At 45.3% G+C, this 13,326-nt stretch overlaps 1 protein-coding gene across 3 annotated transcripts in view; it reads right to left on the bottom strand.

Annotated features, from left to right (window-relative positions):
* The window catches only part of SYNDIG1 (synapse differentiation inducing 1), a 209,135-nt gene that overhangs the window by 126,954 nt on the left and 68,855 nt on the right, over positions 1–13,326 (bottom strand). For 2 of the 3 annotated variants that reach the window (XM_033185388.1, XM_033185389.1), the window contains exon 2: positions 9,398–9,955. In XM_033185388.1, the coding sequence (XP_033041279.1) occupies positions 9,398–9,877 (480 nt within the window). In that variant the 5' untranslated portion in view covers positions 9,878–9,955. Of the gene's footprint in view, positions 1–2,578; positions 3,245–9,397; positions 9,956–13,326 lie in introns of those variants that run through there. The other variant, XM_033185390.1, reaches the window with a different exon arrangement.

Below are 13,326 nucleotides of genomic sequence, written 5' to 3'. Positions count from 1 at the left end.
GATTGCGCCACTGCACTCCAGTCTGGGCGACAGAGTGAGACTCCATCTCAAAAAAACCAAAAAACAAAAACAAGAGACTTAAACTGGGTAAGGTAATAGAATCAGTTCAGTAATTGAAACTCTTCCCACAAAGAAAAGGCCAGGCCCAAATGGCTTCACTGGTGACTTCTAACAAACACTTGAAAAGGAATCATACCAATACTAAACAGAATCTTTCAGAAAATAAAGAAAGGAATAATTCCCAACTTATTCTGTGCAGTCAATATTACCCTCATACCAGAGTCCGGGAAAGATGGCACAAGAAGAGAAAACTGTGGGCCAACATCCCTTGTGAATATAGGCAAAGAAATCCTCATCCAAGGATTAGAAAACCATCATTCTTAGCAAACTATCACAAGAAGAGAAAACCAAACACCGCATGTTCTCACTCATAGGTGGGAACTGAACAATGAGATCACTTGGACTCGGGAAGGGGAACATCACACACTGGGGCCTATCATGGGGAGGGGGGAGGAGGGAGGGATTGCATTGGGGAGTTATACATGATATAAACGTCATGCACATGTACCCTAGAACTTAAAGTATAATAAAAGAAAAAAAAAGAAAAAAAAAATATATATATATATAAATATGTATCTCTAAACCGTATATTATTTTGTGGTTTTGACTTTAATATAAATGTACAAATACATATATATAGTCTTCTACAACTTGTGTTTTTATCCAACATGTTTCAGAGATCCATTCATAGAGAGGTGTGTAGCTATCAGACATTCATTTCCTCAGATACGTAGTATTCTTACATTGTATGAATAAATGACAATTTCTTTATTGTACTATTAAAAAAAAAAAAAAAAAGAAAATAAGATCCAGTGACACTTAAAGAGGCTTATAAACCAAGACAAAGTGGGATTTACCTCCCAATGCAAGGATGGTCTATTATCTGCAAAGTAGTTAATGCAATATACCACATGATTAAAGGATGAAAAAATAAAGGACAATAAAGAAACACCATATATGATTACCTAAGTAGTACCTGATGAATTGAATGTCCATATGAAGGTTCCTCAAAAAACTACAAATAGAACTACCATACCATCCAGCAACCCCACTACTTGGCATTTATCCAAAGGAAAGGAAATCAGTACATTAGAGAGACACCTACACGTCACTTGTTTGTTGAAGTGCTATTCACAATATCCAAGATAGGGAATTAACCTAGGTGTCCAACAACAAACAGATAAATGGATAAAGAAAATGGGGTAGTTGTACACTGATAGGACAGGAAACGGAAATACTGGGTAGAATAGGGCAGTTTCCTGGCAAAGCCCCACCCTCAAGCCCGGATACCTGTGGCCCTAAGTGAGAAAGGGCATTCCTGGTTTTGTGCCCAAAAAGTTGTCTTTTAGCCCACATGCCTGCATCCATATAAACCCCGGACCCCAGGACCCAGAAGCAGACCAGCAAGCCAGCAGACCAGCAAACAGACAAATTGCAGAACAACATGGCAGAGAAAGGGAGAAGAGGAGGAACATCTGAACGCTGAGAGGAGTTCGGCTGGGGGTGGTCAGAGAGGAGTCCAGCCACTGGACAGCCCAAGTCCAGGGGAGGATCACCTTCCCACTCCAGTCTCCATCCCAGCTCCACATCCATCCCACTGAAAACCACCTATACCACTCAATAAAACCTCGCATTCATCCTTCAAGCCCATGTGTGACCTGATTTTTCCAGGATGCTGGACAACAGCTCTGGATCTAGCCCTCTGTCCTTGCGAAAAGGCAGAGGGTCCATTGAGCCTGTTAGCATTCAAGTCGTCTGTGGACAGCAAAGCTGAAAGAGCTTTGTAACACTAGGGTTGCAGACACCCACCCCTAGACACTACTGCTGGTTCGGAGCACAAAGCACTCACTCCAGCCTCTGCACCTGCCTTTCTGCATGCTCCAGTCCCACAATGGGTTTGAGCAGCAACAGAACAGGCGAGCCACACTCATCAAACATCCTGCAAGGGGAATCAGGGAACTCTCCCATTTCAGCACCACAGGATACTATTGAGCACCACAGGATACTATTCAGCACCACAGGATACTATTCAGTACCACAGGATACTATTCAGCCATAAAACATAATGAAATTATGTCATTTGCAGCAAACATGGATGAAACTGGAGGACATTATGTTAAATGAAGTAAGTCAGGAGGGAAAGTTTAGCACTGCATGTTCCACCCGTGGAAACTAAAAGGAGTTGATTTCAAAGAAGTAAAAGTAGAAGGAAGAATAGTAGAGGGTGGGCAGAGTAGGAGGAAGGGAGAGGTAAGAAGAGATGTATTAAAACATACAAAATTACTGCTAGATATGAGTAAGTTCCTGTGTTCTACAGCACTGTAGCATGAAAACAGTTAAAAATATATTATACAGTTGCAAATAGTTATTGCAAAGGAGGTTATTGAATGTTCTCAACAGAAAGCAATCATCAATGTTTGAGTTAATGAATATGCTAATTACCTCGATCTGATCACCAAGTTATATGTACCAAAACATCACTATATATCCCACAAATATGAATATCCCATTTATTGTCAATTAAAAATAAAATAAAATAAAAATAAAATAAAAAATCTTCTTCAACAAAGAAGTGACAAAGGGAACTTCCTATACCTGATTAACAGTGTCGATAAAGAACTACAACAAACACCATCTTTCATCATGAAAGCTAACAGCTTCCCCCTAAGATCAGGAGCAAGGCAAGAATGTTCGTTCACTTACACTCAACAACGTGTTTGAGGTTCTGGCCAGTGCTATGAGGTAAACAAACAAAAGAGCAAAACAAAACCACCAAATTTTCCTCTACCCAAATCAGCATCTCAAATCTCTCTGGAGATACTAAAAATAATTTTCAAAACGTTGTCTATTATTTTCTGAATTCTTTCTGTTTCCTCTGGGTCAATTGTTCTATTTGTTGTTGTTCTGTCTCATTCATGCTTTTGGGTTTTCTTCAAATGAGTGCTGAGTCCTCGCCCCTCTTTCCATGCTTATGAATGAGGTATATGTAAATGCTCTATTGCAGTTACAGAATTCTGTGTCCTCCAACACTTTCAAGTTTTTACATGAGAAGACAGACTGGAAGGCCTTGGAAAGCTTGATGGCGAGTTCCCAGACGTGAGGTCCTGGTGCCGTCTCTTCCAGCTTTGTCCGTGGACTCTGGCACAATGCTGAAACAGAAGTTTACTGGAACACAGTTTTCCCCCTAATGTAGAAAGAACAGCATCATGAGGAGACAGAGTCTAAAGTGAGCAGATCTGTCTCAGATCCAAGAGCTGACAACAGAGCCACGTGTGTGATCTTGGAAACACCCCAAGTTTCTGTCTCCCCACAGGTAGGACGAGGACAGCACTATGACCTGTCCCCAAGCGCTTTGAGGACTCGATGGCCGAGTGCACTCGCAGGGCCTGGCAGAAAAGTTGCTCCACTGATGAGCGTTCCCTTCTCCCTCCTTCCTTCAGTGAAGAAAAGCCACAGCCCCTGTGGGCACTGCTTCTAGGGGGTGACTGCCACGTACTCCGGGTCTGAAAGGTTTAAGGTTTTGCATTGCCACAGGTAAGTGCCATTCAACATCTGGTCACCATCTCTAAGGGAAGGAGGGTGGTCAGGCCTCTGCACCCGGACTCCAGTCACTTCATTTCATGGCCGTAAACTCAAACTGTGTATTTTGTAGCCCTGCTTCATGACTTGTCTCTGAAATCTCTCTGAGTTTATCTGTGTGAAAGGAGAAGTCGTTTCCCACTGCCGATATTCACTGAGACAGCAGTTTTTAGCTACTGGCTGGGAAGTGGATGAAGCAGTGTTCACATACCTGGGAAGAGGCCTGGGCTGTGGGACCTCAGGCCCAATTATCACTACCCAGAGTGTCCTGAGGGCACCCCCACAGGATGCCTGTCTTGTCACCCTGAGCGCAGTGGCACTCGATAATGAGCAGCACCTCTGCACTCCCGCAAAGCCCCAGAGGTGCCCCTACATCTCCCTGTCTAATGTCAAGCCATGCTCTACTTTGTGACTTAAAGTGGAGCAGGACAGATCATAAACACTTGCTGAATGGTTGAGAACCTCCCATAAATATTCTCAAAGTTAGTCATAGAACCTGTTCCTGGTACTATCACAACCTTGAGGTAAACTGAACACTTCCCATGCCCTTGCAAACCATGTGTCAGACAGGCCGACCTCTTCGGACCTAGGGAGTCTCCTTCATAAATGCCAGGGATGCACCTGTCTTAAGAAAGTGATTGGGGAAAACACAGCCAGCCACCCAGTGCCCAGGAGCTCCAGCAAGGGAAGCCCCGCTCAGAACCAGGGCAACGAGGGGGCCCTGCTCCGACCCAGGACAATGAGAAGGCCCCACTCTGAACCAGGGCAGTGGCTTTCTGAAAACGGCACTCTCTGGGAAACAGCATCCATTCGCTATAAACCAAGTGAAGCTATGTAGTAAAGAAGTTAAAAATCACATTTTTTTCTTTTTTTTCTGAGTAGAATTGCCTTCTAGAAAGAGCTCAGATCAATATTCACTGTTCTTTTGTTTCAGTAGTTGTCATTCTGTTCAATTAGATGATATGAAAAAAAAATGATGCCAAAAGTCTATGGTTTTTGGCTCTGTGGTTGTAGTACTGGCACCCAATTTGTTACCACTTCCCTATATCGTGACCTTAAGCAGTCCTTCCCACACTGACTGAGCTTGGCTATGTGACTTGCTCTGGTCCATGAGATAGTAACATGCAGGACACAGGCACATACTTGACAAGCCCTTGCACAGTGGGCTCCACCTCTCTGGCTGCCACACGATGAAGCCTGGGACAGGATGGGTGACTGCTGGGTGATGCAGTCACCTCTGTTACTGCAGCCAGCAGCCTCTGGCTACCCAGCCCATCACAGCTAGCTATGGAAAAGTCAGTGAGCCCAGGTGAGACCAGCAGAACAATCACCCAGCTGAGTCCAGCTCAATTGTCTACCCTCAGAAATCATAAGCTAAAGAAAGAGTTGTTAAGGCACTGTGTTGTGGGGGTGATTTGTTATGCAGCAAATGCTTACCAATACATGACCCTTTATTATTTAGTGGAATGGAGAAAAGAGTAAACCAAAGAACAGCTACTGCATGTTCAATGACACTTCCAACCAGTCATTAGTATTTTGTTATTTACAGAAGAATGGAATAAAAAGCACCATAGCTATACTGTAAGAATGTTTCTAAGAAAATATCTTTGTTTTCAGAGAAAAGGGACCAAGTTAACCACTGTGGTGAGGCTCTGAAATCCTCCTCGGCATCCTGAGCCGCATATAGAAGCAACAGCAGCTGTAATGTGTCTCCATCCCTTCCGCTCAGAGCCTGTGGGAGGGCCATTTCTTGGTCCAGGTGAGCTCCTTGGATGTCGACCGGAAAGTCTCACTAAGGTGCCTAAGAAGCAGCTCAATTTGTAAACAACTGGCTGTTCCATCGATGTTACTTTAGGAGTGCCTTTTGTGGCCAAGGTATAAATGCCAACATGCTCCATCTTATGTTATAGTCAAAAGTCACTAGAAATATTAATACAGAGTCGGCACCGTTATTATGACTAAAGATTCTTATTACTGTATTATTAAAAGAATTCTTTTTGATGGGCTTCCACTTTTGCTGCTAGATCAGAGGAGCAGGACTGGGTGGGAAAGTTACCTCCCAAGAAGTATACTATATACTACTTGTCAGAGCCTTGGACCTACTAAGACAGCTAAGTCTGTGTCTGCCTCCACCCACTTCCTAGCTTTTATTTAAGACATTGTCTCTGAGTAGATTTCAGACCGTTATAGGGTTCCAAAACCACATCTATTACCTGCTGAAGCCACTGTGTGAAAAATCATTGCAATAAAATGGATTCAGTAATTGACTGACAAAAATGTGGATTCAGATATACTATAAATTTTTTAAAAATTGCATGAAAATATTGGTTGTGTTTATGTGTAAGCTCCATCAGAAGCCGACGTGAGTTTTCAAGAAGGTTAAACAATTCTTTTGAATGTAGTCCATTGTGAAGTACCAGGAGGGAGGCTAACTGAGGACTAAGAAGATTTGCTGCTCACCTGCTCTCCTCCCACCTGCTCCCCTCCTACCTGCTCCCCTCCCACCTGCTCCCCTCCCACCTGCTCCCCTCCCATCTGCTCCCCTCCCACCTGCTCTCCTCCCACCTGTTCCCCTCTCACCTGCTCACCTCCCACCTGCTCACCTCCCACCTGCTCCTCTCTCATCTGCTCCCCTCCCACTTGCTACCGTCCCACCTGTTCCCCTCCCACCTGCTCTCCTCCCACCTGCATGAATGCAATCGGGGTGGGGCGGAACCCACAGGGGTGAGAAAGAAATGATGGAGACATCCAAATGTCCTTTTCAATCTAGTTGGTTTCAATCAACCATCCCAAGCCTTCTATCACTGGGGCATATTGTGTCCTGGAGGGGATTTTCCAAAAACCCTTAAGAAAGCTGAAAATCCTCTGCCAGCCAGTTTGGCCCCCTGGGGGCTTGGGAACATCTCTGATCCCTTCCTTTCTACCCTCTCATCTCCATTAACGACAAATTTCACCTTTTAGATATTTCTTCACCATTTCTAATGCTGTCCTTATTCTCTCTCACCTGCCCTTATGACAAGTCCCCCAAAAGAGGCAGGGGGCACATCCGGTTTAGTCCTAGCCCCAGGCTGCCTCCCCTCTTGCCTCCATCTCCTCTAGATCCTTGTCCCACTCTTGGCCAGAGCAGCTCCTAAAAACACAGATCAAGATCTAACCACAGCCCTTCTGCATGAGACCCTTCCATGGACCTGCATGGTCACGTGCAGGTGCCAAGGCCTCCTCCTGCGATTCCCAGGTCCTCCACATGACTTCCTGCTCACTTTCTGTTGTCTTGTGGATTAAATGTTGGCGCATTCTGGCTCTTGGTTACTCTAACAAATCTATTCAGGCTTCCCAGCAACGTGGCCTGTGTGGTGGGGCACAGCAGTGACCCTGAAGCAGAGAGGACAGATGCTCTGGGTGGGGCCTGGCTCTCCAGGCTCCAGGCCCACCCCTCCGAGGGCTCCTTCTTGACTCTTTGGTGGGTCCCTTCTGTCTCACACGTATCTGAGTTTGTGACTCTGCATAAATCCAGTCTCCCTTAGGTTGCTGATAAGGTCCTTGCTGATGGGACCCCCCTCCCTCTCCAGCCTGTCTCCTCCCCGTCCTCCCCATTGGCCTCGGCATTTCTGACCAGTTCCTCTTCCCTGCAGATCTCTAGAACTGCTGCCTCTGTGCTCCCCAGGTCCTCTTGGACTGGAATTTCTCTGCCAGCTCCCCTCAAGCCTCCTCTTACTAATCCTTAAGATATAGCCGGGGGAGGGTTCCTGCCTGTGTGATGACTTCTGAACCCTGCACTGAGCTCAGGGCCCTAGCCCCTCTTCAGAGCTGATGGGGTATTCCGTCCCCATAACTCCTGGGGCTGGGTTTTTGTGCATTCGCTTCGCTAATTCCACTCCATGCGGGTCGGGCAGTATTTATTTATACTTTGCTGTCAGCAAAGCCCTCAGATCTTGGAAAACAGTAGACAGGGGCAGAGGCTTCTGAACAGAAGCCACGCATGCTCCCAACTTTCCACAGCTGCATCATGAACACCCTCCCTTCACAGGTGTCACCAGAGGGCATTAGGACCTCCGCAGATGCCCAGGCATCACGTCTTGGTCCTCTTCCATGCTACGACTCTCCACTCCCTGCCAGTGGGCTTCCCAGGCTCCACTGGCTGGGGCTGCACTGAAGTTTCCTTCTCCATTTCTGATCCTCCCTCCTGACTAAAGCCGGATCTCTTGGCTCCCGGTTCTCACTGAGGTCTCCAATCCTGATCCTCTGGTCTCCTTGGCCTGTCACTCCCTTGCAATTTCTCCGGCCTTTCTATCAAGCATGGGTCCCATGGTTGTGGGTCTGATTCGGCTCCAAACTTCCTCTCTCTTGCTTTCTCCTGCCTCCTCCACCTTCCAGGCAGAGTACACCTTGCCAAGAGAGCCTCACCTGCTCAAGATGGTCCCACATGGCTGGAGAAAGTCACAGAGCCCTGGGTCTGACCAGATCTTCACACGAACTCATACTGCAGCTGGGCAGTTTCTCCAGGAGTCTTTTCTAGAATGGGCACTTCCCCCAGTTCACTGCTCTAGACTGTCTGCAATCTCCTCACACCCCAAGAGCTTCTCTGGCTGTGCTGATACTCAGCCAACACGAACCCCTCCTTTCCTTCCTCTTCAACCCAGAGTGCTTGAAAGTTTCCCTTACTCCACCCTTCTCTTCTCTCCCAGGCCAGCATGCGGACTTCTTCTGAGAGGCCAGCTCTCACACATACATGCTTGGAGTACAGCTCCTACCTCCCCAAGACCACTCCCCAGCCGCCGGCCGTGATCCTGAATTTTCCACTCTGAACATTTCCTCTCTACTTACAAAAACATTCTCACCTACCTTAGTGAAAAACAGACATCCCCTCCCCCTTTGGCCACACACTGCCTCTGAAGGTCAGACCTGTTCGGCGGTTTCCTCCCCCACCAAACTGACGGAAAGCCTGGCCCAAGTCTCCCTGACATCGTGTCCTGGGAAAACATCCCTGGCCTCACTGCAGCAGAAAGTCTTGGAGTGCATGGGCAGCAAACCGCTAGTCCATGGCCTGCCTCAGCTGCTCTCACCCTGTCACCCAGTGCTGCCCTGGGGGGCCAGTGTGCCACATACTCAGCAACCACTGTGCCTACCATGCTATATCCAGTGTGCAATGTGCACATCTCTGTGCATGTAATCCAAATGCTGTCACCTGCCCTCCAGTCCTCTAAAAAAGTCAGCTTATCTTCCCTTTAGGCTATCAGTACCTACACTTCCAGCATGGTTCAGCTCTATCAACAATCTCTCAGTAGTAACCGTGGAATGCAAAGTCAAGGAACCACAGGTGACAGCAGAAACACCTCCCAAAGTGTCTCCCATCCACTACATTTCCAGCCTCATGTGGCTCTGGGATCAAGCATTCCTCCCTCCTCTTGTCAATGACCTCTCTGTCTCATGGGATGAGGGACAGCAGGGAAAACTGATGTACCCACCAGCACTGCCTTCTGCAGTCCCATCTGACAGCCATTACCTGGGGTCATCTCATACCAGAATCACTGCTGAAGTGTCCCTGGCTTTCTGTTAATCTAAGTCTTTCCTTTCCTTCTATCTTCCACAAGCATTCAAGAGTGAAGGGCACCAAGACTGCCTTTGGTTTCTGCATTTTTGCACACTAGTTTCATTCCCTAATTTCCGGGCTACAGTGTATAGGCATTCATGGCTCCTGCCCACCCTAGAATCCCCATCACGCATTCCTAGAGGGCCTCTGACAAACACATCCTCTAACCTCCAGCTCCTGGAACTCCTCTTCCTCCTCCACATCGTAGGACAGGGTATGGATTTTTATGTCATCAGCTGAGAGGTCGATGAACTTCCCATCGGGGTACTCAAGGCTGTCTTTGGTGGGCGACCGGTCCTCGATGAAGGTGGTCTCGCAGCAGTCGGTGGCCACACCGTCCCCCCAGGAACGCAGCACGCCCTCTGAATAGAGGATGATGTTGGGCCTGTAGCGGGACTCCACCGACTGCTGCAGGGTGTTGGGGTCCAGCAGCTGCTGCACCGGCTCACTCCTGCTGCTGTCCAGGCTGGCCGGCACTGGGCTGGCCCCCACCCGGTGGCTCTGGTACTGGGGTGCTGGGTAAACAGATACCAGACCATCTCTGCTCTCGGCCATCAAGTTTCTGGTGTTAATTAAGCCATTCCTCTTGCCAGCATCACTGATTTTACTGTGCACAAGCATGCTCTTCTGTTCAATGATGCCATCCATGGTCCTCTCTCTCTGGCTAGGCGTCAGGCTGGTGGGCTGGGCACGTAGGTCACACTTGTCTCAGGGAACCCATTTCTCCTGGAGGAGGAGAAAACAGAGATGAGACAAGAGAATCACACTTAAAAACAAGCTAATCACCCAGACCCACATTGTTTCAGACTGTACCAATCAGCTGATAAACACATAGTAACTGTGAGAGATAGATAAAATGCAGTCTTACCTATTCAGTGAATGTTAAAAAGGATCTGTTGGGGTAGCTAGCCAGAGGTAGCAGAAATTGATTACCTGAATCTCTACAAAGTCTCTGCTTCCAAATGAAGGAGACTGCAGGAACTGGCTCCCTTGCAGCCTAGAGGAACCTTTGATTGCTAGCAGACATTCTGAAACCCACGGGTAAACGCAATCACATTAGCATCCGACAAGTCCATAGGAAAACAGAACTGCAAATCTGTAATGGGGATTAGCTCTTCCCAGGTACATGGCTATTCATTCAAGCAGGAAATTATGTGATTGCAATAATCCCTACTTAGTGATGATCTTGAGGCGTCAAGTCCCAAACACGAATCCGCTACTGAGGCATCTTGAGATAGGCACAGCTTGGTCTCTTAGGGTGCTCTCTACAGTTTGCCACTCAGAATTTGCTGAGAACTGGCAGCATCAGCACCAGCTGGGAGCTTGTTGGAAATGCAGAATCTTGAGTAGCACCTGCATCTACTAAATCAAAATCTGCATTTTAACATGATCCCAGCTGATGAGTCTGCACATTAAAGCTGAGGAGGTGCTGGGCTACAGTGTATAGTGCAAGTTTTGGCCTGCTGAACAAGTTGGCTTGATTTTACAACCGATTATTTACTAAATTTTAAAATGTACTCAAATTGTATCAAACTGTTATTTACAGAACAACTTTTTTCACATTGAAGTGAATTTTTTTCAACTTTGAGTACCATAAATTATGATATGTATGAATGAAAGGTATCAAAATTAGTGAAATTTTATTTCTGTCATTGCCACATCCTTCGATATCTCTTTCAACACAGGCTGGTTTGTCATATATATTGTCTTTGCTTCATAATTCCCATTAACTCATTTCCTTCCATGTTTGCTGGTACCCACTCCCACCTGCTTAGAGCGTGTCCCTGGGCCTCAGTTCATCCACTCAGAGATGAAACTGGGTTGATGGGAGGAGACAGAATGCCTCTGATGAGGCTGCCATCTGGGGTTATCCACATGGCTCTGCACCAATGCACTCTGGAGTCTTGCCCCAGAACGGTGCTACTGTTCTTCCAATTCCCTTTATAACTTTTGTGGGATTTTTAAAAAATTTTTCTCAGTTGATGATATTCAGAACCAGTACCTACAGAGATGAAAGCCTCCTGCCTGACCCTTTATTTCTGCATAAGCAGTCTCTACTATGTCTAAGATGCTCCCTTCTCTTGACCAAATGTTTTCTGGGCTGCATCAACCACTGAGTTCCCCGTGTCATCTTCTTATAAGACTTGGAGTCTGGTTTTGAGCTTGGCAGAGCTTTAAATGCATCACTGGCCAATCATGCCCCACCTGCTTCTTTATCGAGGAAGGGAGCTAGAGGAGGAGACAAGATGAAGAGGGGCCTCTGTGGCCTTGCATTTGAGTTCCTAGTTCTTAGTCTCTTTATCACCATTGTAAGAACTCTGCTAGGGAGTTACTAACATGCATACCTAACCATGAGTTGGGGTGAATATCAGGTGAATGGGAAAATTGAGGCATTGTGAAAGGAAAATAAAAGTCAGAAAGTAGGTATGCAACATATTCTATACAAATTTTATGTTTTATATATATATATTATATATATATATATATTTTTTTTTTTTACTTGGAGACTGTCACGGTATAAAGAACACTTTACTAAGAGTCAGGAGGCTGGGGATTCAGCCCTAGTTTTGCTACTAAATATCTGACTGTGGGCAAGTGGCTTATGAAAGTGGAATTATTAATAGGGTGCTTGAGCAAGAAAAGCTTTCAGGTCCTTTTCAGCTCTATGATTTTTTACGTCTTAGTCCAAGAGTTCTGGGGTTTTATGGTAATAGATAAGAGATTTTTCACAAAATAGCTTCAGTGGTGAATTGTAGCAAACACTTAAAGAACTAATACCAGTCCTTCTCAAACTTTTCCAAAAAAACTGAAGAGGAGAGAACACTTCCTAAGTCATTCCATGAGGTCAGCATTACCGATACCAAAGCCAGACAAGACACCAGAGGAGCATTACAGACTCATATCCCTTATGAACACTGATGTAAAATGCCCAACAAAAATACTACTAAACTGAATTAAGTGGCATATTAAAGGAATCATATACCATGATCAAGTGAGATCTATTTCTGGAATGCAAGGAGGGTTAAAATTATGAAAATCAATCACTGTAATACACCACATTAACAGAACGGAAGACAAAGATATACGATTGTCTCAACTGACATAGAAAAAGAATTTAATGCTTTTCTACTAAGCATTTCTGGAAAAGCATTGATGCTTTTCTCTTTCAAGGTAAAAACATGAAACAAACTAGGAATAGAAAGAAATTACCTCAACAAAATAAAAGCTATATTTGAAGTATTTGAAGAAATCCACAGTGAACATCATACTCAATGGTGAAAGCACCCATAAGATCAAGAACAAGGCAAAGATGCTCACTTTTCTCACTTTTATTGAACACTGTACTAAAAGTTGTAGCCAGAGAAATTAGGCAAGAACAAAAAATAAAAGGCACCTAATTGGAAAGGAAGAAGTATGATCTCATATATAGAAAACCCTAAAGATTCCACAAAAAATCTGTTAGAACTAATAAATGAAGTGAGCAAAGTAGCAGGATAAATGTTAATACACAAAAATCAGCTGCTTTTCTGTACACTAACAATGAAGAATCTGAAAAGAAAATTTTAAAAAATTTTAAAATTCATTTACAATGGCACCAAAAAGAACACAATACTTCAGAATTAATTAAACCAACGAGGTGAAAGACTGGTACAATGAAGTCATCAAAACATTGCCGAGGGAGGGGGTGGTGGGTCATACCTGTAATCCCAGCTCTTTGGGAGGCTGAAGTGGGCAGATCACTTGAGATCAGGATTTCAAAACCAGCCTGGCCAACATCATGGTGAAACCCTATCTCTACTAAAAATACAAAAATTAGCTGGGTGTGGTGGCAGGCGCTTGTAATCCCAGCTACTCATGAGGCTGAGGCAGAAGAATTTCTTGAACACAGGAGGCAGAGGATGCAGTGAGCTGAGATCATGCCACTGCACTCCAGCCTGGGTGACAGAGCAAGACTCCATCTCAAAAAAAAAAAAAAAAACTGCTGAAAGAAATTAAGGAAGACATGAATAAACGGGAAGAGATTCCATATTCATGCATTGGGAACCTTGATTTTGCTAGGATGTCAATATTACCCAAAGTTATCGATAGATTCAGTG

The sequence above is a fragment of the Trachypithecus francoisi genome, unplaced genomic scaffold, assembly GCF_009764315.1.
Source record: "Trachypithecus francoisi isolate TF-2019V2 unplaced genomic scaffold, Tfra_2.0 Lachesis_group21, whole genome shotgun sequence".
NCBI lineage: Eukaryota > Metazoa > Chordata > Mammalia > Primates > Cercopithecidae > Trachypithecus > Trachypithecus francoisi.
This window is presented reverse-complemented; position numbering and strand designations above follow the sequence as displayed.